Source organism: Channa argus, chromosome 6, assembly GCF_033026475.1.
Source record: "Channa argus isolate prfri chromosome 6, Channa argus male v1.0, whole genome shotgun sequence".
In the NCBI taxonomy this organism is placed as follows: Eukaryota; Metazoa; Chordata; class Actinopteri; order Anabantiformes; family Channidae; genus Channa; species Channa argus.
Window position 1 is genome coordinate 16,723,943 of NC_090202.1, and position 22,450 is coordinate 16,746,392.

Genomic DNA, 22,450 nt, shown 5'->3' on the forward strand with positions numbered 1-22,450 from the left:
TGGTATCCAATTATTTCCATATGTCTAATGAGTATTCTTTTCAAATCGGAGCTTTCTTCTGAAATTGAAAAAATAAAATACCACTTAAGGAAAAGAGTTCCGTGGACAATGACCTCATCTCTCTAACAAACCCTTTTTTCTTTATGAGAAACCTGAAAAGGAGTCACAGGCTTCCTAACAAAAAAATCAAAAACAAAGAGAAACGAGCAAACAAAAAGACATTACATTTTCTATCTTTAAACTTTCTTCTTCCACTGTGCATAGAAACTGTCTCACATCCCCACAAATTTGAAACCTCTGGTAGTACCACTCTGATTTAGTAACAACTGTCATTGGAACAATGCTGCCATCTACTGTTTTAATCCAGACTCCTCAGGATTGCTCAGTAACCTCTATTTAAATTAAAAAATATATATATATATATATATATATACACACATATATATATATACACACACACACACACACACACACACACACACACACATATATATATATATATACATATATATACATACACACATATATATATATATATATATATATATATATATATATATATATATATATATATATACACACACACACATTATATATATATATATATATATATATATATATATATATATATATATATACACACACACACACAGAGCGAGAGAGAAAAAGAGAGTTTCTACTCTTCTACACTAATTAGTTTTAAACAGGGTTTAAACAGGGCCAAAACCACCTCTACTGATAATGCACTCCAGAACACCTCCACCATCTCAATAATACCTCAATATGACCTGAGAAATAATTGTAAAAGTAGAATTCATGGCAGAAGTGCTGCATTGGATTGCATAAGATTGTACAGGTGTACCTAATAAAGTGGCTTAATAGAGTGTATCTGTCTCTCTTTGTCTCTCTCTGTCTCTCTCTCTCTTTCTCTATAGACTAACAAATAGATAGCTCTCACAATGTTTTTATTTATTGGTAAAGAAGAAATACATGGCACTATAATATGTCAAATTGAATAGGTAGTAAAAGGGTCTTACAAATTTAGCAGGTCTCTCTATTCTAACTTTCATTTAACTTGCCTATTTCCTCATTTCCACACTGGATACTTTGTTCTGTGAAACAGCATTTTCATAGTGCTCCCCTGAATTCCTTCCAATGGTTATAAAATGAGAGGAGGAAATACATCAGGGAGATGTTTGGGGTAATGGCAGTGTAGGGGCCCAAAATAGATTCAAGAGCTTTAGTCATCAAACAGTATACTGCACAGGTGTGGTTTTATGGTTTGGGCTTTTTTACTGCTTCCATTGCAACCTTGCAGCATTTTAAATCATAAGCATTTTGTGGAAAAGCACCAAAACAGCGAATACTTCTAACTATGCACAACTGCAGAGTTCCCATAAGACAAGATGACAGCCAAGAGTTTAGTGTTAAATTGCAGTGTTTATTGCTATGTGGGTAACGTAAACTATGGAAACAGCACCTTGCAAGGAATAAATATGTCATAGGAATTGCAACGTCTAGTTCCTCAATAGTGGCTATGGCATTCAGTCATCCTATAATCTCTGCTGTATGTAAAAATGCAAAAAAGGTACAGGAAAAGAGTGTTCTTTAAATTGTCAATGATGTTTCACTCCTGTTTCTCTTACTTGAGCTTCATCAGGCCACAATCTGTGAGGACGCTACTCAGGCATGAAGGAGAAAATCATTACAGTTTAAATCGGTCTAATTACTATGGAGGAGAGACACTGAGGCCCATCTGATAAGGGTGAATGTCAAGCATCTCATGCTGCTCACTTGACCTACATACTCAATGATGTCACCAGAATCAGAAGCCCTCAGTTCCAGGTGCATGACCCCCTAAACCAATCAGAGTAAGCTAGAAAGTAAAAAAAGAAAAAAAGAGAGAGAGAAACAACCTTATCTGTGTGCAGCAGCTAGATATTCATAGAAATTGAATAGGCAAGACAAAATGAAAAAGAAGAAAAAAAAATGTATTTTATACTTTTGCAAGATCATTTGATCTGGCCATAGTAAGGGTATGCATCACTGCAAAGTAGGGGCTACTTTGCAAATTTTAAAACAATGCAGTCCACAGAAAAGTTGAAATGCAAGACTATATTTGGATATATCTTTGCAGGCACTGTTTAATTTGTTGTTGTAGACTGGCAATGCCCCATATAATATAGAGGAATAGCAGGCATAAGTAACAATTTGAACAAAAAGAGAGATGCAGAAATATGTACATAGATATATTTAAAATATATATCAATAATTAAAATAAAATTTCATTTAACCACATTGTTGCTGTTTAATTAAATAGCTTTTTTAAGAGATAAGAGATTTTGATTGTGTGTGTGTCGTAAAGTAGCTTTTGTAGTAGCTACAACTAAAGCTCGCGTTTAACGACATTTCACTTTACGGCTACAGTAGGACTTCCGTTTATATTGCGCAGATCAGAGATTGCCTTTTTACGCTAAGCGCTAGCATTTACATCGCCAAGAAATTGTACGAACTTGTTAAAGTACAATGGGAATAGAGGATGAAACGGATCGGACGCTCTTCATAAGAAATTTAGATCAGAGGGTGACGGAGGAGCTTTTGTTCGAGCTGTTTTTACAGGTGCCGTTTTCGCTAAAGCTAATGGAAGCAACACCGAATAGCATAACAAATACTAGCGCGTTAAGATTAAAATGCTCACTGTTAAGTGATAGCACCAAGATTTGTTCTAATAAGCCTGACACCTTAACACATATTATAAAGTTTACGCTTATGGATGCACACGTGCCGTTTAACAAAGTTAACAGTTAAACGTCACATGTTTTTTTTACGGCAGCCACGCTATAAAGCGATCATTAGCGTCGGCTAGCTTTATTTTTGTAACGTTAATCAATTGTTTTTGCAGGCAGGACCTCTCATCAAAACTAAAATTCCAAAAGACTCGGATGGGAAGCAGAAATCATTTGGTTTTGCCGTTTACAAACACGAAGTGTCGGTGCCATATGCCATGCAGCTACTCGACGGGACATCGCTGTTTGGGAGAAATATTCATGTGCAGTTCAGATCAGGTAAGTTAGTGTAACAGTTACGACAGTGGATGCATGGTAGCATGTTATGTTATGCTACCAGTAACAAATAAAAGTTAGTTTAGGTAGGTTCACGGCAAAATACATAATATGTTCATGAAAATTCTGTAAAATGTGTGTAAATATGGACGTAAGTACCGTTGTAGATACGGGCTTACTCGTGTCCGATGGTCCAACAATAATCCACTCAGCGCTCGTTCAAGACAAAACACTGAACAATTATTGAATTCCACGTTTCACAATTGAGATGATAAAGTAATTCCACAATACACGGTAAGAAACCTCCACAGCTACACACTCAACTTTCCACTACTACCACGTTGTATTCCACGTCCCTCCATTAGCTTCAGTAGCTGTAAACAAACATCGTTTCCTGGACAGCTGGTTCAAACTTCAAAGGGAAACAAAGCCGTTATGTGATGTCATCGATGACGCATCCATACACTAATACATACACTTGTTAATTTACCTAACCTTTAAGACACAGCGACTATAGAAAAACACAAGTAGAACAAACACAGAAACCCCGTTGGATCATACATGCACCCAGGCCCTAATTCTTCTCTAATATCCATTAAAAACAATTATTAACTAAGTGTGAAACGATTACTAAATAACTTGTACTCTTTCATGGTGGCTGTGCATATACAAGTGCATGACTGCACACACGTGCACACACACTTACACAGAAAACATTGCCTAGACAAATTTGTTCATTCAAGTATTCTCTTCTTAATTTAATACCAACACTCTCAATTTCCGCTCTGTCTTTCTAATCCCCACCACTACTTTAAAATTGAATTGGCAGATGTATTTCTAATCAATGACTTGTCAAACACGGCTGGGTGAGGCCTTCCTAAATGCCAGAAGACATATGTGACGTCTCCTGGTTGCTTTAACACCTGTTTCCTTCCTTTTTAAAATTATATCCGCATAAAACTTTGTTTACCTGTTCTCACTCACTTCCTCTGCAGACGAGAGAGGGTGGATCTCTGAACCCTGCAGAAATGCTTTTTTTACTGCTGTAGTGTTTAAAAAAGAGAGAGAGAAAAATGCAGGACTTGCGATTTGAAAATTGGGTTCAGTTAAATTCTATTTAAAATCATCAATTATTCAGCCTTAGGTTAAATATATATTATTAAATATCTAATCTTGCACAGTGTAGATAGTAAAGGTATATTCTAAAACATAGTGTGTATGAATAAGTATGTTTAAATATTCTAAATACTTAGCCAATTAATTGCATAAGAGCAAAGTTTAGTTGAAGGATTTTGCATCACCACATAAATTGATGTTGCTATTTTTTTTGCTGAGTAGCATGTTCTAAAGTATTATAAACTAACGTACCATAAATGAGTAGCACACATGTATTGCTTTTCCATTTTCTTATAGTGAATAATGTTTTTGTTCTGTTTGCCCTTTTATAGGTAGCAGTCATACATGCAGTCCAGGGAGTTCACAGAATTCAAGTCCGGCAAATACCCCAGATCCTCATGGCCAGAGGTAAAAATATCTTTTCCCTTTGAGAAATATGATTGATTTCATTGTAACTTTCAACTGCTGTCTCTGGGTTTCTGTTTAGATGACCTGGTACTGTCTGTGTGTAACAGTCAAAACATTTTATCTTCAGAGAATTTGAAGTAGGAGTGGGCTTAAGAAACTACCAAATAACTAGTATTTTGGTATCTAGTAAATTTGGAAACTAGTACATTACTCGTTTCAAGGGCTCTGCAGGTTTTTATGTTTATTTCAATACATTCATATAATAATGTATATATTTCTAAATTATAAAAGGGGTGTTTATATTCATATGTGTATTTATATTCAGTTGATAGCAGAGCAAGCAACAAACTTATATCACTTTACTCTGTGTTTTTTATTATATTTAAACTATTGCAGGTGACTTTAGTGCTTTGACGTTCTGTGTTTTGATCTTTCGTTTCACAAAGCGTTTTAGTCCATTGCACTGTCTTCACCCTTTTATATGTAGTTAAAAAGAAAAAGCAGATTTAAATCCTGGTTAGTCCACAAAATTAGTCAGAGAAACTTACATTCTCCCTGAGATCTACCTGGAGCAATCAGGTGTGGTATGTCCCTCTATGTAGCAGAAGAACTCGTGAAAGTGAGTGGGGACATGGAAGCAGAGCACAGGGGGAGTTCGGGGTGTCGCAGAGAGCTTGGAAAAGGGTTATTGCACATATCAAACTATATTAATATATAGTATAATATCATTTATACCTTTAAAGCAATAAGCCTTATAGCATGATAATAAGCCTTAGAGCAGTAATAACAAAATGAAGAAATGCATTTTATTTTTGAGGGCTTTTGAGGACACACCTTGTCAGTAGTTGACAATTTTGAGCTATGGCAGAAACATTATTTGGACATTTAAAGTTTTTCATCCTCTTGGCAGTGTACTGACTTCTAAAATTTGAAGTCTTGGGCATGAAATGAGATTGGACTGGTCTGCATTTACGTCTATAGAAGACTCTAAATGTAATAGTTTCCATGGTACATGCCAAATTTCATGCAGCGTTAGGTGTTTAGGACATTTGTTAAACATTGTCAAAATAAAAATATTGTCTATAATGGTCTATAACATAATAATTATTAAAGATTAACTGATAACTGGAGAATTGATGCATCAGTTAGTTATGGAAAAATCAAAGGTCAGAGATATGACTGCCTCTATTACAAACAAATTTAAAAAATGTCCTCTTCACTTTGCACAATTCAGTTTTAAAAAATTGTTTTTCCGTCTTCATGAACCCCAGACCAAACATGATGTAAATATAGATTTATATAAACTATTTATGGCATTTGTAGTTTAGCATTTTGTTGCATTCACCTGCTGCAATCGCCATTACTCAAACATTTTAATTAATTAATTGAAATAAGTCAATATATCTGTAGAAGTGATTGTACTTGTATCCGGTGGTTTTACAATACATGTTTATGAATAGTAATTTCACAAACACATTCACAAATCAATTCCACCAAACAAGTTTCTCAGTGATTCCTAAATCCACAGAACACTGTTAGAAACCGTGTGCCTTACAGCTACACACTGTACAAACAATAGCTGTACCTTGTAGCTCTTATAGCTGTGTCTTTTCGTTCCAAAGGTTGAGCTGAACTACTTCTCTTGTCAAAAACTTTCTGTATGCATACTTTATATGACAACTAGTTAAACAACCTTTATAAGGCTTAAATTTAAGCTTCTTAATCTTACTAACCTCACAATACACAATATAAACAAAAACATAGGAAACCCTGGTTGGTTCATACAATATCACTCAGCCCTTTCTGGAGCACTAAACTAACTCACATATGAAAGCAGCATAGCATTTGATTAACGCCAAAACTGCGTTTACGTGCACCTAAGTAGCCAGGTTACATGAAATCTATGTAGATGTGCACCAGTAGAGTACTCAGATTTCTTTTCCACCTCCTTGGTCAAACACAATATTATTATTATTCCAGGGTTTGTTAGCTTGAGTAAGCATCCCTTACACATTTTAAATAAATGTTTATTTAAGTTTTTACAAAAAACATTTAAGGAGAGAAAGAAATGTCAGGTAAAATTCATCATCATATGCTGTTTGGAATAAAAATAAATAAATAAATAAGTCCAAAGCATGACAGCTGGATTTACACCTTAATAGCCAAACTTTGGCACATGCCATTTTAGAGCTTCTTGCTTCAAATACTGAAGGTCCTGGTCCAGAAATCCACTTTGATCTGATTCATTTATTAAAGTCCTAAGAATAAAACTTCTGGTGATTGTGAAACTGGTGATGGTTTTACGGATGAAGTCATAAATCAGTGCCTAGACACCTAGTTCAAAATAATGGTCGTCTTTGTCCAGAATGTGGAGAAGCTGTCTTCAAAAGAGTTGCAGCCAGTAGCAGCATCTGCTTTATAATTATCTTTGGAGGAAAAACCCTGTATTAGCTAAAGGTACATAGACTGCATAGTGAAGCCTGTTTAGCATTGTTAAAAATGCAGGATTTAGGTAAGCAACTGATGTACACAACTACAAGTGTGCAGCTTTTCAGTGAAAATGTATCTCAACGCTTATAACACGAAGCGGCAGTAGTAGTAGACGGATGCCCTTTCTACCGACTCTTTTTAAACTATTCGATGTGCAGTTCCCTCCGTACTGTTTTCTTTTTCAGTGTCACTAATTTTAAAATTGGTTCAATCCTCCCATTCCCTTCTCCTGAAAAAGTAATCTGTTGTAAAAAATGACCAGACACTTTTGTAACAAACCGCTCAGCAGTTGCAACATTACTTGCAGGTTCATCTAGTTCTGTGAAATTGGATCTGTCACACTTGACTTCCGAGTCGATGGACTTGTCCGTTAGACATTTGTCACAAATCTTGACATGACACACCTAAAACTGAAAAAAAAAAAAAAATTACCTTTTTTTTTAACAGGGCAACTGTCTTCGTTTTCTGTGGTCATGGTAATGGTATGATATGTTTGATGTGGCTGGATGTAGAACTTGCAGGATGTTTGTATTGTCGGACCAAGTACTGACTGCTGTTAGTTAAAAATCAAACTTTAAATTTGCAGATTTTTGTTTTATGGCAAGTTTAATGTACACATGAACAGCAGCTGGAGTTAGGTTTGGGCTGATGGACAATGTCATGAGTGTTGAGCTGCCATTTCTTTTTTTAATTATATGGTTAAATTAACATCTCCAGAAAACTATGAAACCACTGATATTTCAGTACAATTAGATCTATAATAAAGCCGATGACTCATTTTTATTCCTCTCTTGCATATGGTAAATTAATATTTGTGAATTTGACTGCAAAAAAAAGCATGACTTAAGCTGAAATATTTTAAATTAAAGTTGTTGAATGTTCAGACATAAATTTTGCACGTGTAATAGTATATTGACTCGACATTATGCTGAGATGTTCTGGTGTTTTTCCAAAAATAAAATATTTGACTCTGATTTTGCTTACAGGACCCCGATGCAGTTCACTTCTCCACCGTACACTCCTCCACCCTTAATGCAGAGGTCCTTTTCCTCTCCCAGTAATCTGCAAAAGAATGTTGTGGTGAATTTTTTCTTTCTTTGTGAGACATCACTGTAAAAACAAAATGTATTGTCCGTATAAATGTGATAGATCACATCTGTGATAGATGTGATGTATAAAGTCACTTTTTTATTGTCTTTAGTTAAAAACGTATCTCTTCTCGAATAACCAATGAAGAAATTGCATAATTGTGTTGTTTTGGTTTTCTTTGTCTGTAGATGCACAATGTTATGTGGCAGCTCCACATGCAGCAGCTTGACCAGCCTAATGGTGGTTTCCCCAAGTTGCCACACAGGCAGTTGCCTGCAGGTGAAAAGTCAGATGGAGGTGGCTCAAGGCAACATAATACCTCTTCCCTACGGCATCACCCATTCCAGATGAACAGCAGAGGCAGAAACCAGCGCTACGGACACGAACCAGGTTCGGGCCGTCACCAGCGAGACAACTATCACCACCAGAACGACAGAAGTAGCAGCCGTCCCCACGACAGTAAAGGTGGCAACAGGCATGACGAAAGGGGTAGCAACCATGGCTACCAAGATAATAGATGGCGACGGTACTGATCTGCTAAGGAGACTCATTTGTGGACAGCTTACATATATAGGTTATTAATTGTGTTGACGAATTTACATCAATACTCAGGTTGTTTGTACATGATCCTACCAATTTGAAAGTTAATAACTTAAGCCTTAGAGCCATTTTTATTTAGTTTTAAGGCGTTTTTAAATTTCTACACTTTCATGTGAGGTTTTTCCTCTCGTTTGTTGCAGATATTTGGAGTTGAAAACTATATTGTCATGACAGCAGAGAAAAACAAAACACATTTCACTGGTAGTCATTTTTGTAAGGCCAAAAAGACATGTATTTAAAGAAAAAGATGGAAGGTTTTGGCTGTTTTTATGTTATGCAGATAGTCTTTAAATGGTGCTCTCTGAATTTTAAATTCTTCAGGTATTTTCAAAAAAAAAAGACACTTTTCAACTAAAGATTCCACCAGCACCACTTTTACTGCAACAGGGCACCATTCTTTCTTATTGTTTAAAAAATGAGCTTTATTTTATTTTTTATTCTCAGTCTGTAAAACAAACTGTTTTAAAATGAACATTTTCATTCTTATAAAGCTCTCTTTATTTGATTGTCACATTGTCTTTAATGTAGCCCCAATGCCTTGGTCTCGGCTGAACATCATGATTGCTATTTACAGCTCTTTGTGTTGTTCGCATTGACCTAAGCTATTGTGTGTTGATGCTACATGTTGTAGTGCACGCACAAACACACACACAAACACATGGCCTTAGCTGCACCTATAAATGGCCCACGTGTAACTAATATGCCTATGCAGTGGGTGATGAAGTAATCTACAGGTGGCGCCACACGCATCCTTTCACTGAATCAATTAGGAGGGTAAATATAACAGGCACATGATCAGCGCTTACATTTGACCTTCCGATTTCGGATGCTGAACGCGCAAAGTCTGTAGGTGGATTTGTCGCCTGCTCGCCTCATATTACAACATAAACGCATATTTATGTTATGATCGCCAGAGTTTTGTCTTCAAGGTGTCATGAATAAAGTCCTTACACTCCCGGTTTTGGTCCGTTTACAGATGTGAATGGAGCTTGCCATTGTCCCACCCCAGGTTTATCACTGCTTTGATTCTCAACATCTCACGTTGCGATCAGCCTTTGAGCGTTGATGCCACTCTGTTAGGACTTGCTTACAACAAAGTGGTGATCAAATCCCTTAATGTCTGAGTGGAGGTCATAATCTACCCTTCCGAAAGCGCTTAGGACACCGCCCTGTATCGACAACGACATCCCCGAAATCCATCTCCTTGTGTCTAGAAGTGGAGGTGAGTTTGCACCCTGTGCTTTAAGCTCTGTTTTGCCTGTAATCTGCATCATATCCGATTGCAGCCTGGTGCTCGTAAATCGCCCTAATAGAGAGTATCCTCTGTTCGCTTCTGGCTGCGGCATAACTCTTAATTGGTTGATCTGCCTGGCGTCTCCAGCTCTGCAGCGAGCGGATTAGAGGGGCCATGCAGTAGCCGCTGCTGTGTGGACTTTTATAGAAGCGCTTCTCCTGAAAATGATCCACTTTTCCCAGCACAGAGACCCGCCATCTCTTGGAGCAAAGCGAAGCAGAAGTGAAAAGATCCCAGCAGCAGCAGCGACTCTCGGATCTTGGCACCACCTCAGGTCGTGGGGTTCATTAGTACCAGTAGCGAGAAGATACAGGCCGGATCTACCCGGTCTGTGTGTGCGCGCGCGTTAAACCCCCAAATTGGAGAAAGTGTATCAAATGCTTAAAGCAATAAAGTGCCTATAAATTGTTACGCGTTCTTCTCAATGAAACTAGCAGGAAAATTACGTTATTCCGTATAATGAATTTATGTAGAGTAAAATGATTCAATTAGAAAGAGCTGTTATAAAATGTAACGTTAGAATTTAACTTTTTAATTTGGACTTATGTATGCTGCAGAGCAGTTCTCTTATTGCTTTGATAAAGCCTTCAAACCTCTTAGAGGCCGAACTCTCATTTTCCCTCTCACATAATCCTCGTCCAAACTTTGAAAACAGCCGCTTCGCAAGGCGCAAGTCGACTGCAAGTTAAATGTATCTCCTGTTTTTGTGGTGACAGTCGTTTCCCCGGGACATCGACGTTTGAAACTCCAACTTCACGGTTCTTCTTAGTCTTCCAAACAAATGGAAAGAACACTTGGGAAATTGGAAATGCATTCGATCAAATGAAACGGTGATCGCTGAATGAAGCACTGCAATTAGAAGAATACATTAAAAGGGCTGTTTTGTAGTCTAAACGTTTAAATTAGTATAATAATCAAACAGCTCGTGTTTCTGTCGGGACATCAGCTCAAGTAGGTAAACGTGTTGGTATGTGAAGCATTTCCTCACATTATCCGCCCGTGGACTTTTCTTACATCCTATTTGATCTGACTGTCAACGAATTCAATATTCTACAAATACATTTAAACTTTGAATCAAACGTGTTAAAATCAAGCATGGTATTCTATCTGGGACAGGCCTATGTTTTAAGTTAGACAGGCTGCATCTCATTCAACCTGTTTTCATGCATTTGTGCGCGCACGCATTTGTTGATCATTATTAGATAATAAACAACTACATTCGTTTGTCAATAAAGTGAAGGAAATTAGTGCCCTTGGCCTTTAGGTGCACTTTTAACTTTACTGACCTTCACTCCTTTATAAGTTTGTAATTAGTGTGTTTTACCTAAAATTAAAACGTTAAAGTCTTTATTTTGTGACAAACAATAAGATAACAACATTATTACTTGTAGTAATAATAATAATAATAATAATAATAATAATAATAATAATAATAATAATAATAATAATTTTAAATTTGTAACTAAACATACTATCTAAACTTTTATACCTGCTTTTTTCACATACAAAACAACTCCTGTGGTCTATTAACTGTTTAAAAAGTAATGGGTTATTCATTGGCCTGCTACAGTTTCATTGTTCTTCACTCATGACACTTTTATTTATTTCAGTTTTTTAGACAATATTTATAATATCGAATTGATTCAGTTGTATTTTTATGTCCAAAACAAATTTAAATTAAACGAATTTACAAGATGAAAAGAAAATTAGTTTGAACATTTGAAACAACCAAAAAAAAAAAAAAAACGATGGTGATAGTAAGATTTTAGTTAATTAATACCACAAATACCTGAAATGTTAAATACAATTAATACCTTAATACTTCAACAAAAACTTTTTTATGGATTCTCTTATTTTAGTTTCATCGTGTTGCCTAACTAAAGAAAAACACATTTTACATTCAAATGAACATGTTGCAGGCTACAAGAAGAAATCGTATAGAAAAAGTGTCTGTTTGCGTGTGTGTGTGTGTGTGGGGGGGGGGGGGGGGGTCGATAAGTGTAAGTACAGTAGAATAGATGAGTGTATTTGTCAACGAAAAGAAAATGAGGGAGTGAGGGGGGGGAGGGGGGAGGACATGTGTTCAGGGATGGTTTATATAGCAGTGGGTGTGAGCGCAGATCATAGTCAGTTCATTACAACTGTGGCGTAGTGCGCAGCTCGAGGTGAACGCTGCCGATCTTCAGCCCGACACTTCAGGGAAGCTACACTTCATTTAGAGATAAAGATATACAATGTTTGTTTTAAACGCATGAACGCCACTATTCGCTTTTCCACACGGTTCAACTCACACAAGTTTCGACATTACTAGACAGACCCATTGTTCGGCGCACATCGACAGACCATGCACTGTCAAGCCGAGTTGAGGCTCTCCTCCCCCGGACAGCTGAAGGCTGCCAGGCGGCGTTACAAGACTTTTATGATTGACGAGATCCTGTCCAAGGAGACTTGTGATTATTTTGAGAAACTTTCCCTCTACTCGGTGTGCCCTTCACTCATTGTTCGGCCGAAGCCTCTTCATTCGTGTTCTGGTAAGAAGATACGTTTTTGTTTTTCTTTTTTTCTTTTTCTTTTTTTGACTTGTGATGACAGTAACACATTAGAATAATGTCTGGAATGTGCTTTTTAACAAATGAAGATTTGAGGGAAAAATGAAAAGCTTTATTTGTCTTTATTTATCTAGTCGGATTGGTTTTTCGCACCAGTTCAGTTTTATTGTTGGCAGATGATTTTATTTGAAATGTGATTTACAGTGCAGAAAATGTTGCTTGATATACAGAGTGGGTGAACACACGTTGTGCATTTATGCATTGTATTGACTGTGCAATAACAGCATATGCATGATCTTATGAATTTGTAGGTTACTATTCTTTAATCACCCTTCCTGTGAAATGCATTTATGCAATTGAAAAATGAATATGTGTACCGACTGCAGATCATTCATTTATCGCGATACATTAGTGGTTATAGATAATAATATTTGTATTTTAAACTACCCAATAATGCTTCCTTCCTACTAAAGTTGCACCAGCGACTTCACATCCCACCATATTTTCCACGATAAATCACAGCAAGTTAGTTGTTTAGAGCTCGAATTCAAAGGCCTATGGTCAGTGAACGTCAGCGATGCTTCAGGGCATTTGTTGGGAACAAAATGGTGAATGGATTGACTTAATTGATAAGTTGGTATAGTTCTACACGAAAGTCAATGAACAGGTAGTTGAGCAGATGAGAAAGATAAAGTCAAAAGTCACTCTACAAACCGGTGGTTATTAGGCTGTAACCCTTAGTCTGTTTGATCTGTTTGGCTCAGATTAATGTGTTTGTTCTGCTAGACCGATGAGTTCTGTTGCTGCTGGACATGTGCAGATGCAAAGTTTGTACCTTGTTAGTGGCCAACATTATGGAAATGTATGTGACCCAGATCAAAGTAAAGTTGTGCGCAGTCAGTAACATCATTTCTTAAAACATTAATAAAAGATTAGTATTACCGCACACTGATGGTCCTTGGTTGATGCTGGATGACCATGAAAATTATCATTTAAATCAATAGTTTTATTGATTTAAATCAATAAAAAGATTAGTAGCTATAATAACATTTCTTCCCTTCTCCTTAATTGCAATTCCTGATCAAACCAAACAGCTTGTAGGCTACTGCACACTGTATTAACCATTAGGATAATAGCTCCAAAGGCTGAAATAATAGCCACTGCAATTTGATGATGACAGCGGTGGATGGATAAAAATAGGTGAAGCGATTCCCTCATCCCTCTGATATGGATTGGTGTATGTTAGAGGGCACTATGACTGGGCTTTGGCACCCCTCTGATCGGATAGATAGAGTAACCCATCCTGCATATCAGAACACTGTGCCCACCACTTATTTGTAGCTGCGGGGGTGTGAGACACAGTATAGTCGCCAACATCAATGGCTTTTAGTGCTTGATATAGAAGCTGGCAGGCTTACAGGTCCTAAGCCAAAGAGAGGCGGCTGGCCCCTACACGTCCCCTTTACAGTGGAAGTGCTATGACCTCCTGCTGCCAGTGGAGGCCGCTGAAAGACAGATATGGCGATAATGTTAACACACAGACTGAATGGTGTCCCTGTGATCATACTAGGAGATTTGTCAGTGAATCTAGTTCTCAGCCAGACCCTCACTAGAATTTTATTGATGTGTGATGAAATATAGACTTTGTACAGAGCAAGCAAATGATACTGCTGGAGTTAATTCACTGTCAATTACAGCGGGGTCAGATACAGAAACAAAGAGCAACATAATGGCAGGTTACAATATTTCATTTGGACTCTCATCTCTCAGCAGGACCCAGGGCAGGGCTTTTAGTGCTATTTTCTGAAGGAGGTGAGAGAGATTAAGATCAACTATGGTGTGATCTCACCTGACAGCATGATGAAAAAAAAAATAGGAGTGTGTGCAGCCCGAGGGCTGCTGCTTACTGGCTTGATACTGGCCGAGGGCTTATAGAAGAAATCCATGTGAGCAGAAGGGTTTTCATCTCATCTTAAAGTCTAATCCACTTCAGACAATAAAGTCTCCCATTAAGCATAATGCTGGTTGGAGAGGGTTGATTATTTTCACGTCAACACACACAGGCAAGTATGCACACACACAAAGACAAAATGCACACATATCTTCTATCTTCAGTTAGGGATAATGTTTGACAACCTGTCATCTCCCTGCCATTTCTGCACAACCTGCAATCATGCTTTTCTATCTTGACAAAAGATCAGTAATAAATCAGTTCTAAAAGTAGTTTATGCTACAGGGTGATTTCAGCAGCCACAGGAAGACCTGTGTGGATCAGGTTTCAGATTAAATAGTTAACACTTATGTTTAATGTAATGCCTTTTGCTGGTTGTACGGCGTTGGTTGGAGAAGTTTGCCAATTTGCCTGGGAAAATACTGTAAAAATCATAGTCAACAACATGCTCTTGACATCTCCCTTTTACCATTTGTTGAGAACTGGCATTCAATTGCTCCAATCATGTCCTGAAGGCGAATGATTCTAATTAAAGCAATGAGTTAGGGCAGATAAGGAAGCTGCTGTGGCCTGCTACCCTTCCCACCCCAACAGTGCTTGGTTTGCGCTCAAAGCGCAAAGCCAAAAACCCAAAACCTGTTTAACTGAGCTGCTCTGTAGCTGTCATCAGAAAGTTTGGTGAAAGTTTACACATGCTTGTCATGGCTCAGCTATCAATCATTCATTCCAGATTCCCATTGAAAAACAGAAGAGAAACATTATTAGTGCAGGTAGAGAACAGGTTAGTGAGGTAAATACTGTAAATGACTACACCGATCATATCTGTCATGCAGTTTAGAAAACTCTAATATTTAAAAACATTAACAATGCCGTTGATTGAATAGAAATTTCACAATCATAACTACGTCATCAGCCGAACAAGTTGTTGGTATTTAAAGGAATGCTTAACAAACACCTCTTCGTGGTCTATTTTTAGCAGGTATGTCTTCTGCAATGGTTACCATAGGCACTTGTGCCAATCCCCACATTCCAACTGTGATTATCAAGAGTATCAGTGTGCTTTGCATATAGGACTGAGTTTAACTTGTGCAGCTACTCAAACAGTTTATTTGTAGGTTATTGACAGGATATACTGGCACTTGTCAGCAGCATGTCAGAGAAGCGGATTTGCTGTCAATGCAAAGTCATCGTCATCGTGAGGGCTGACATTTCTCTCGCTTTTTTCATATGTCTTTCTTTCCCTTTGAGGGACCTTTTGGAGACACCTTCAAGCTCTTCGATGACAAGAGATTTCCTGCCAGCCATGAAGACATACTGAGAATTGTTTCTCTACTTTAAATTTTGTACCACCCCTTGATCCATTTTCAATGTGTATTTTGGGGAGTTTCTTCCAATGGAGTGCAAAAAAATCGTCCAGATGAAACACCCACATCACAACATCATTAAAACACACCTACAAATCTAATTTAGAGAGAAAAAAGCTTAAAAAGGTATTAGGGGAGAACTGGAGCCCAAGAAAAGAGGTCTTGTTGTCTAGACCTGTTGCAAGAGCAATCTAACATTGGAGGAGTAGTGATGACCTCAGTGCCACACTATGATGTCATGATAAGCCTATGGCATCGCCTGATGTGTTTGTGTGTGTGTGTGTGTGTGTGTGTGTGTGTGTGTGTGTGTGTGTGTGTGTGTGTGTGTGGAGGAACTGTGCATCTAGGCCCCTCATGCTTGACTTGCATCTAAAATGTGGGGTTCACTTTATGTTCATGCACACTTAGCAACAGTAAGAGTTCATGTCTTACTGTTACTGGATTGCTGAAGTACACACTGTCCATCTTCTTTCAGAGTATTCTTCCTTCCTCCAATTTTTCCCACATGTCTCAAGGAGAAAAAAAAAATTGATTTTTATGAAGTAAAAAAATATCTGAAGTCAAAGTCTGACACATTTGTGTGTGTGACCGAGTGTGTCCATGTTTGTATTGAGGAGGAGCATAAAGCTACGTACATCTCCTCCACACGCAACCAGCATCACACATCTATTCCCCCCGGTTTGTCCTCTATGTTGCTCCTTATCCGCCACTGCACTGCAGTCTTTGCTGTGCCCAGTTTGAGTAAAATGTGGTTTATGAATTAGTTTTATGCTCGAAGCCATAAGGAGTTTTTTGGCAGGTATTTTATTCACTTTGGTTGAACTACCACATCCTCTTGGTCAACCCCCTGGCCTCTTTCCCTCATGTGTCGGCTCCAGACAAGTGTTGCTTTTTATTGATTCTGGCATCTTTCTGCTTCTGTCTGCTCTGATAAAGACTGAAAATGTGTTTGTACAGAGCTAAGAGATATTCCAAGGAGACAGAAAAAAGTTCAGTAGTTGTACAGTGTTTGGTTTATTTATTTTTGGGATTTTATTATAACTAATTCAGTGTCTGACTATCTGACTACACCATGTACATCATGGTGAAAGGCTCAGTGTGGGGTTGTGGGTTTATGTTGGGGAGTGCTCTAACATTTAAGAACTGCTAAAAAATAATCATTCTTTAGGTTCAGAGGAGCAGTGTAAAACATAACATGCGTCATCAGGATCGCAGCCCTCTACATGCAGGAGGTCAGAAGCAAAACACTTTTTACAGCAAACACTGGGCAATTAAAAATAAGCCTGTCTAAGTAATTACACATGGTCGATAATGGTGCAACCAAGGTGATTGAGGAGCTCATAAGAGCTCAGTAAAAACCTACAATGATTCAGAAAGATTTCTAATCTTTCCACGGGACATTAATGCATTCTGTTTTCTGACGCACTGTCTCTGCTCTTCCAGGCTCCTCATCACTACGTGCCTACCCGCTCCTGTCAGTGATCACGCGGCAGCCTCCCAACCTGCCGAACCACCTCCCGCAGCCAGCATCTCCGGGCGGTGTTCCCTCGCATCTGCCCTTGCTCTCCCCACAGCATCCTAGAGGCTCTGAGCCCTCACCCAGCCGGACGCCCCTCAGCATCAGCAGCGAGTCGGAAACAGAGCGCAGCACACCTCGCCTGAAGAAGCCGCGGCGCAGCCGCACCATCTTCACCGAGCTGCAGCTGATGGGCCTGGAGAAGAAGTTCCAGAAGCAGAAGTACCTGTCCACACCTGACAGGTCAGTATAGTCAACCAACTTAAATCTCCTCGCATACATCTTTTGGTTTAGGTACACTGGAGGTGAATGAAAGACTTTTGCACATTTTGTCAAGCAGACAAATAAGTAAAACTCTCACACACTTAAAAAGCTTAAACAGCACGCAGCATAAAAATGATAAATCATGACTCTGGGAACCTGATAGCTACCTGAATAATTTTGTGACTAACTTACACAAAGATAAGAAACCACGGACGCATTAAAGGTAACGTATACCAGAGTTATTACATTTCAAGAAAGGTACCAGAGTTGTTTAAGAGTCACTCAACTGTGACATTTTGAAACCCTGCACACCTGCCACAGAGTGCATTTTGAAAGTGCAGCACACGCACGTGCACACACACACACACACAAACACACACACACACACACACACACACAAAGCCACAACTGTAATTATGAAGCAGTGGTTAACCTAACATCATAATTTTTGATTTATCCTGTGGGGAATGTTTCGTGTAATGTGAATTTGTCTAAGCCAGAGCATTACCTCAGCGTTCTAACTGAGACAACAGTAACGTTTTAACCCTGAACTCCCCAACAGCAAAAAGCCCCAACAAAGAAACACTGCCTTATTCAAGAGAACAGGGAAGGGGGCCAACACAAGCAAATAGAAATGTATTACACTGGTTCACTGCCAATCATTTCACACATGTGCAGGTGTATATAAAGTACATTTAGCTTTCTACAATAAGATGAAGTAATCTACATGTTAATATCTGTGGCCTATTTTCATTCTGTGGATCATTTTTGAGACCTGAGAGGAGGTTAAACTACATTTTCCAGTTTTATTGTACATCTCACTTTTACATTTGGCCTGCAGGCTACTTTTCCATTATACCCCAAAAAGCAGTGAACCATAAATGTTGTAAAAAAGATTCCCTTCACTTGAGCAATAGGAATTTCAAACTGCTTGTAAACCTTTTCTTAAATAGTGATCGAATGTTTGCACACATCAACCCTATGACTCATGTATGTTTCTTCGCATGAATATGTGGGAGTTATATCAGTGTTTATAAAAAACATATACACCTGCATGAAATGTACTTTGTTAATGCATTAAAACATGCAAATAACTAAACAGATGTGTCAAACAGCAAATGTATCTTTTTACCACATCTAATCTGAAAAGACATTAGCATATTTGGAATAAACCAGATTTATTTGTCACTGCATTTACATCCCATCCATGGGGAAAACTCCCACCTTGCATTATTAAATATATCACATCTTGGCTTGCCTGTGGCAGTTGGAAAGGTGCCATGCCTCGTCTTAAAGCAGAAGCCCTAAGGCAGAGCACCACTCAGTGATCAAACCCAACCACCCGCATGGACGGTTGTGCCAAAATATAGTGTCCTGTCAAAATATGTGATTTTGACACAGTTTTGAAAATTAATTAAATACCCAGCTGGAAGAAAAACATCGGCAGAGGAAAATCCCCTTTTAAAACCTCACATCAAAGAGATGCATGCTCCCTACTTTGATTTGTTATGATCCAAAGATAACTTTTTTCTTCCTTTCCCTGGCTTGGATTCTTTGTGGTCTTAAATAGACACTCTGCACAAGCGAGAGCGGAAACAAAACCAAATATCCCTGAATCCCTGAAATTGACTTTTATATCATAGAGAAATAATGATTTTAGGCAGCCGATTATACTAATTAAGCACCCTAATAATCATCACTGCCATCATCATCATTATCTTCTTTATTATTGAAACTTATGAAATAACCTGTAAAAGGTGTGACAATGGAACAAAATGGCAGGGCTGCAGTAGCTTGGGGGAAGTGAATGATAAACTGTTTCTATTGCTGTAAGTGTGTGGTTTCTCTCTATTGAGAACTAATGACCATAAATAAGTGGGGTGTTTTCCTTTTCTGCAATTACTTTTCCTTGCCTCCAGTTGTTGCCGTACTATAGACATTAGATAGTGAAGTTCAAACGACAGCTTGATTTCCTGAATGTCTGGTGTTTAAGTTTGAACACACACACACACACACACACACAGCTCTTTATGTAAGGCACACGATTATGTACGATGCTATAGATCTCAGGCATTTGTCGTTGCTCTGCTTTTTAGATTCTGTCTTCTCCCTTTCTCTGTCTCAGTTTTCACCATCACATGAAACTCACTTCCTACCATTGGGTTGTGGTGGGGGTGACAAACCCTTCATCTGACTGTCAGAAGAGCTTGACAAGTGCAAAGAGAGAGGAAATCTCATTTAAAAACCACGCCAATAGCTGCTCTTTTTCCTTTACGAATAGATGCCTTGTTCACTTTATCTGTCCTTTCCCGTGGTTTCACATTTCACACCAACACAGTCCTGTTAGTCATGGATCACCACATGTGGTGGATGCATTCAGAACTTTGTCCAGCAGCCCAATCATCCTGTGCTTTGCAGTTATTAAGAGCTGTGAATTGGATTACTGAACTCACTACATATGTTACACAGTTTCCATTGCTGCAGGTGTACAGTATCAAAGTCAGGTCACTAGCAAATCAGTTGTGATGTGAAATTCAAATTTACATTCCATAAAGTTACAATAATATTATTAAAAGTTGGTACCAAGATTCTTGTTATTTCTTAAATGCTCTTGTTCATTTTTGGGAAAATTGACACAGCAAATTTTTTAGTCTGAATAATGTGGTAAATTATTTTTTGTTTTTTGTTTGTTTTTATTATTTGTTTTTTGTTTAATTATGTTAGTGGAAGCACATAAAGTTTAAGTCCATTTTGTTTGTTCTGATTTTGCAGATTAGACCTGGCACAGTCACTTGGTCTCACACAGCTTCAGGTGAAGACATGGTACCAAAACAGACGTATGAAGTGGAAGAAAATGGTAAGAAATAGCCCCAAAGTAAAGCCTAAGAAATAACTGCATACATTTCTCTAAAGAAATATATTTTACTTTATCCTGAGAAGTTTGTCAAGTCAGATCCATCAATAGAATTTGTTAATATTTCAACTGGAAATGACATCAGAGCAGTGCTGTACTGTGACAGAAATATGGTTTTACCTTTAGTTAGATAGCAAAAGTGTCTTTTTAAATCAAAACAGTCCATGACTAATATGATCGGAGGTCAGGGGGGACAGTTACGGACATATTAAATGAAGGGTGCAACGTAAAGACCCAGAGGCAGCTGTCAAAGTGATAGAATTTCTTTCTTAGTTGTGATATTTATTTTAGTTGATGTGGTTTTATAATGAATTCAGATAAGGCATTAGGATCTTTAAATCAAAAGAATTTTTCTTTCTGAATGGAGAAATACTGTCACCATGCAACAGGACTATAGATTTTGTTTTTTTTAAAGTTCAATGGTATTAGTGAACATCACAATTCCTTCGCATGGTGCTTGCATAAAGGACAATGACTGTTAGTGGGAGGGGAGTTATTAATTCTTTGTTTAACTTGTCACAATTGGGAATGCAGTGTGTGTTTTTTTCCTCTTAAAAGGATGACTTTAAGTCCAACCCTGAACAATTGTTAAATCTAATGTTTGTTTGCACAGAGAAGCAAATAGAATGTATAGAGGGTGTGGAGAGACAGAGTGCGGTGTGAGGTGTGACCGATGATGACAGCAGTGAGAGCAAACACTCTTGTACAAGGGTCAAAAACTCTGAGAACAAAAAAGACCTGAAATCATTAAAGATAAATGAGTGCACAAGGGGCAGCCAGCAGCCATACGTCTTCTCTTAATTACTATAATAGCAAGCATTGCCTTTGACTACTGCTGCCATTTATTACCAGAGGAGTCAGACAAGATTATCTGTGTGTTATTCTAGGTGCTCAAAGGAGGTCACGAGGCCCCCACTAAGCCCAAGGGAAGACCCAAGAAGAACTCCATTCCTACCACAGAGGAAATAGAGGCTGAAGAGCAAAGAATGAAGATGGAGGAAGAGGAGAGGGTGAGGAGGGCAGCCGAGCAAGAAGCGCTGGGTCACGGAGAAGAGGAGTCTCAGGCAGAACCTCAGGATCTGAGTTCGGAAATGTACAGTGCAGCCGGAGCGATGGAGGAATCCGAGCGAGAGCTGCCACTCCTAATGCAGTCAGAGACTCACATAGCCAGCTAAGCAAGAACAAAGCAACCAAAGACTCATTCCCACCTGAATACAAATAGTGCCTCAGGATCACTGTAAAGAGCCTGTGTGGCATTTAGAGCAATTTGCTTTAGGGATTTTCACTGGAAACATATTGGTTGCGTCCAAGCCTTACCTGATGTAGACTTTAATCTTTTTTTTTGGTTGTTTTGTTTCGTGTTGTTTTTTTGTGTGTGTGTGTGTGTGTGTGTGTGTGTGTGTGTGTGTGTGTGTGTGTGTGTGTGTGTGTGTGTGTGTGTGTGTGTGTGTGTGTGTGTGTGTGTGTGTACTGGAAAATGTACCATACAAAGAGCTAACATCCATAGACGCTGATTGCACTGGTAAAACCTTGGCCTTTGGTCCAAAGTGTAAGGAGTGTAAATCTGTCATATCCAAACAGGTCAGTCAAGCCTTAATCACAATACAGTGACAGCTCACTGTACTTTCCAAGCATGGAAGATCACACGCAGCACTGATCCTCAAAGATGCCTCACATAGTTAATGTACCAAAATATCAAACTTTGCCTTACTGTTGTGTCTCTGTGTTTTATAAATTGTGTTAACTGCCAAAAACTACAACATGAAATGGCTACAGTGCCTTGTTGGTCTCAGAGGAAAGCCTTTAAAGTGCTTAATAACTATGAAATGCAAG

At 38.3% G+C, this 22,450-nt stretch overlaps 2 protein-coding genes across 2 annotated transcripts; both read left to right on the forward strand.

The window, feature by feature from the left end:
* Positions 1 to 2,407: 2,407 nt before the first annotated feature.
* rbm7 (RNA binding motif protein 7) lies at positions 2,408 to 9,270 on the forward strand. Its single transcript, XM_067508378.1, has 5 exons — positions 2,408 to 2,619; positions 2,903 to 3,065; positions 4,511 to 4,586; positions 8,063 to 8,156; positions 8,354 to 9,270. Exons 1-5 carry the CDS (start codon positions 2,527 to 2,529, stop codon positions 8,696 to 8,698), a joined length of 771 nt encoding a protein of 256 aa, XP_067364479.1. The 5' UTR covers positions 2,408 to 2,526; the 3' UTR covers positions 8,699 to 9,270.
* A 2,908-nt stretch (positions 9,271 to 12,178) lies between these two features.
* Positions 12,179 to 22,076, forward strand: barx2 (BARX homeobox 2). Its single transcript, XM_067508500.1, has 4 exons — positions 12,179 to 12,590; positions 17,367 to 17,682; positions 20,476 to 20,560; positions 21,505 to 22,076. Exons 1-4 carry the CDS (start codon positions 12,404 to 12,406, stop codon positions 21,790 to 21,792), a joined length of 876 nt encoding a protein of 291 aa, XP_067364601.1. The 5' UTR covers positions 12,179 to 12,403; the 3' UTR covers positions 21,793 to 22,076.
* The last annotated feature ends 374 nt before the right edge of the window (positions 22,077 to 22,450 follow it).